At 41.3% G+C, this 3,343-nt stretch overlaps 1 protein-coding gene across 5 annotated transcripts in view; it reads left to right on the plus strand.

The window, feature by feature from the left end:
- vegfab (vascular endothelial growth factor Ab) overlaps nucleotides 1-3,343 on the plus strand; it is a 58,844-nt gene that overhangs the window by 45,256 nt on the left and 10,245 nt on the right. For 4 of the 5 annotated variants that reach the window (XM_008312876.3, XM_017033760.2, XM_025056636.1 and 1 more), the window contains 2 exons: nucleotides 1,156-1,198; nucleotides 2,844-3,040. In XM_008312876.3, coding sequence (XP_008311098.1) covers nucleotides 1,156-1,198; nucleotides 2,844-3,040 — 240 coding nt within the window. Of the gene's footprint in view, nucleotides 1-11; nucleotides 743-1,155; nucleotides 1,199-2,843; nucleotides 3,041-3,343 lie in introns of those variants that run through there. The other variant, XM_008312880.3, reaches the window with a different exon arrangement.

The raw sequence follows: 3,343 nt of genomic DNA on the forward strand, positions 1-3,343 counted from the left end.
GTTCTAACGTCTAATTCCACAAAAGAATCACCTGATTTGTCTCCCATCTCCAGTCCGATAAAGTGTGCGTTAGACCCATTGTTTTAATGTAACGATAGTTAGTTCATCCACGGAACGCGGACTGGTGTCAGGATGCAGTGTGTGCTGTACATTTCCAGCCCATCATCACTCGGTTTAAGTGCCGGTGTTCGCAGCCTGACACCCATCCATTAATAACGCAGCACATCAGGGTTGGAAGTGCTGGGATCCCACAGCTTTCAAGGCTGGACCATCTCACGCCACCAGAAGAGGGCGGAGACTTCTCACTCCATAATTATCCTTCTTAACATTTTAAATATTGGAATACGACAAGACTTCCAGGCATTCTGCTAATAAGTGGCCTTTACACATGTGTGCTTGTTACAGGAAAGTCATCGCGCAATATTTGGCTAGATATTGCGTGATTTACGCGCGCCGTTTTGGAGATTTAGGGGTAAAATGGGAGGCAGAGAGGGGAGGAGAAAGAAAGGGGGACGCACGGCGCTGTGCGTGCGCGTACAGAGGCGACAGTGAGTTTGTGCGTAACGTGCGCACGGATGGATAGTTGCCAAAACCCTCTGTGGTCCGACTGGTGAGGTGACAGCACCTCCCCGCCCTCCTCCCATGTGAAGGAGAGGGAGAATCAGGCAGAAGATCCTACCGGTTTTAACGGAAACTGTTATTAATCCGTTTCAGCCGCAGGCAACGTAGGCGCACATGAAAGGTCTGGCACTCAAAAGAAACAAGACAGTTTCTGAAGTTTTGCCACGTAGCTGATGTGCACGTGGAATATATTTAGCTTTTGACAGCTGTCATGTTCAAAGGACACATTTAAAATGTCATTGTGGGAATATTAATGTGTTTGGTTGTAGAAGACGTGGTGTAAGGCATTATGTGCTACGTCCTAATGTAAATCTATGACTCCCATTGACCTCTATTCTGAGTATAAACAGGTTCAAGATAAAGCACACACTGTTGTATGCTCTTTGAAATGTGACAATGACCAACCAATAATGTCAGCAAACGCAAATATATATTTTTTGCGCAACTCTGGATAAGTAAAGGGCATTAAATACGTTCTTCTACTCTCTTGCACAACCCACTGTGTCTAATATCTTTTCTGCCTTCTCCTTGCAGAGTGCCCACATACCCAAGGCAACAGAGAGAGGTCCACATGACGGTAGGTGTCCCACATGGCACCGTGGGAATACAGCCTGCACTGGGCTCCCTGGCTGGCACGCATCCAAACACAAAAAGAGCTGCTCTGATGTTCACCTTGATAGTAAAATTATCGCCTCCTAGTGGCCTACGTTATAGCTTGACCCTGTCCTTACTTTTACCCTTTTAGACTCGCATTATTAATAAAAAAATAGTAATTATATATATATATATATTAATGACTGTGTGTGTGTATTTTCTAGGGTGTGTCAAAATAAACAACAACAACAATTTTAACAATTATACAACATTTGAAAGAGACTAATAATGAGGTACCTTCAAATGAAAAGGAAACGTGTTTTGTGTTGCTAATAAGAATGTTGTCATTTACACACCCTGCTGGGAAATGTTACGGTTTCACCTAAGTACCATGAGCTTAAAATACCATCTAAAAATATATTTTTTTAAAACATGCAACAGAAAAATTTAAAACATGCATATTTTGTTTTTATATATACTTTTTTTTTTTTAAATACATAAACCTGGTGCTCATTTTTGACAAAGGCAGTCGACTCGGTGCAACTTTGTTACTTCCAACGACACAATGTACTACGTTTGTGGCCTGATTTGGTGGAAATATAATTATATAGATGCTATAATATTTTATCAAAGTCCCCACTCCTCTTTTTGTGTGAGATTAACTAGGGAGAATTTCCAGACTCTTTTATAAGATGGAATTTCACCCTCTTGGCTTAGAGTTTCTTTTGTACACAACCCCAGTATTACCCAATCTGATTTGGAGAATCAGGCGCTGAACTTCGTGACATTGTTCAGCACAGTCTGTTTGGCTTGGCTTCCCAGAGGACTGTCAGACCAGGGCCTGCTTTAGTCTCAGTGATGTTCACAGTGATATTTTGGAGGTGTTGTCTGCCTGTGTGCACATATGTTTCCCAAGTGCAGAACTCCAGCAAAGACAGAGGGAGGCTAAAGGTGAAAGAACAGTCTAGAGGCTATTATTGTACAGCTGTCGAACAGTAGAACAGAGGTTGAACTATTAAAACAAGACTTTTTGTTACAATTATGCAGATCGTAATAATTGTAAGGCACAATTTTGGAGTCATTACAAAATAATCTACAAAGGGATAGTCTATAAGAATTCCATTCCAAACATGCAAAACTATAAATACATTTCTGTATTTGCGTACATCTTTCCAAACTTGAAGACACTAATTATATGACATAAAATGAAATGCAGCTTAAAACAGGAATCATAAACATTATTAGAGTAAGAAGATGTTGCCTCCCCCTTGTGGCTCTGAATTCACAACAACAATAATTTTGTGTGCAGTGTTTTTCGGTACATTTAGGTACATGTAAATGAAGAACTTACAGTAACATTAGAACTGATGCATCAGCTCCAATAGAAATTCTGCAAGTAGGTTAATCTCTATTTACTTGTGTAAACCAAGGTTACCAGGTGCTTTCTTAATAACAAAAAGTCAAACATGTACATACTTGTGTGTGAGTGATTCTCATCTTCATTGTAACAAATTAGAGAGCCTGCCAACAACTTTAATCCATGTCCTCCTCTGTTACTCTCACAATAGTTTAGTCTGGAGCTTCCCTTCCGTTCTTCTAACAGTCACATGTTGTTTTCTGTATTACAGTGGTTCCTTTAATGGAGGTGTTCAACAAAAGCTTTTGCCAGCCTCGGGAGTTGCTGGTTGAAATCCTGCAGGAGTATCCAGATGAGGTAGAACACCTCTTCATACCGTCCTGTGTGGTGCTGACACGCTGTGCGGGCTACTGCAACGATGAGATGCTGCAGTGCATGCCAACAACCAGCCGTAATATAACAATGGAGGTAAGCGGCCTTGTTTAGTACTGCAATACTTCTAAAGGGTTAAGTGCTCAGGAGAGCGGTCATGAAAATAGAGGTGGCAGCAGCTTTCCTTTTCTTAAGTTTGAAAAATTGAAACCCTTTACTTTCCCAGGATGTGCCTGGGTCTGAAGAGAACACTTTTGACCTTTGTTATTTTGCCCAAATTTAAAGAGCAAAAGAGCAAACACACCATTGGCTGGTCACATGTTCCTCTCAATGGTCTCGGAACATCCAAGTGTTCTTCAGCTTGGTGCAGTTTAAGTGCCTCTCGAGTCAGTCTAAGTG

The sequence above is a fragment of the Cynoglossus semilaevis genome, chromosome 7 (assembly GCF_000523025.1).
Source record: "Cynoglossus semilaevis isolate Cse_v1.0 chromosome 7, Cse_v1.0, whole genome shotgun sequence".
NCBI classification, from domain to species: domain Eukaryota; kingdom Metazoa; phylum Chordata; class Actinopteri; order Pleuronectiformes; family Cynoglossidae; genus Cynoglossus; species Cynoglossus semilaevis.